This window comes from Fonticula alba (genome assembly GCF_000388065.1).
Source record: "Fonticula alba strain ATCC 38817 unplaced genomic scaffold supercont2.1, whole genome shotgun sequence".
In the NCBI taxonomy this organism is placed as follows: Eukaryota; order Rotosphaerida; family Fonticulaceae; genus Fonticula; species Fonticula alba.
The window spans coordinates 3,907,500-3,908,196 of NW_009242971.1; the positions used below are offsets into that span (position 1 = coordinate 3,907,500).

Sequence of the window (697 nt, forward strand, 5' to 3'; positions counted from 1 at the left end):
GGGGGGGGGATAGGTGCATGTGTGTTAGTGGTGATAATGGTGACGAGGATCCCGATGCGCCGGAGGAACGACAAACGATCCCCCATATGGACGAAGGAGAAGGGGAAGGGAAAGACAGCGGGAGAGAGGGGGGAGGCGAGGAGGGAGGGCAGACAGAGGGCAGGTCCGGGCCCATGAGAGGGGAAAGGGCCACAGGATGAGAGGGCCCCGCGTACCGGAGATGCTGAAGCGCTGGATCGGGATTTGGGAGACGGCCTCGTATACGGCCTCGGCCGAGGCGTCAGTCAGATTGTTGGCTGGAACCCGCCAGGAATGAGGGAAGCACGAGGGTCAGATGGCGAACAACCAAGACGCAAGGGCCTCTCCAGCGGCCAGAGCACTGAGACTCCGCGCCAGCGCACCGAGGAAGAGGAAGTCCACGAACTCGCGATTCTTGGACTCGGCAACGATGTCCCGAAAGAAGTCATCTCCAATGCGACAGTCTGAGCTCCCGGCCCCCGGACGACAGACGCCGTGTGTCAGAGAAAAGTCCGGCAAATGGGTCCGCGGAGAACGTCGCAAGCGGGCGTGCGGACGGCGAAACTAGCAACGCACTCTTGAGCTTGAGCCTCTCCAACCGGAGCTGGCTCAGCAACGCGACAAATTGATGATGATCGAGTGCCACATCTGGTGGTGTGGGGGAGCGCGCGGGGGGGGG

The 697-nt window shown here is 62.4% G+C and overlaps 1 protein-coding gene across 1 annotated transcript in view; it reads right to left on the reverse strand.

Annotated features, from left to right (window-relative positions):
* The window catches only part of H696_00836 (hypothetical protein), a gene marked incomplete at both ends in the record, with an annotated part of 4,315 nt that overhangs the window by 2,399 nt on the left and 1,219 nt on the right, over positions 1 to 697 (reverse strand). The window contains 3 exons of the mRNA XM_009494722.1: positions 216 to 296; positions 402 to 482; positions 595 to 666. Of these exons, the coding sequence (XP_009492997.1) occupies positions 216 to 296; positions 402 to 482; positions 595 to 666 (234 nt within the window). The remainder of the gene's footprint in view (positions 1 to 215; positions 297 to 401; positions 483 to 594; positions 667 to 697) is intronic.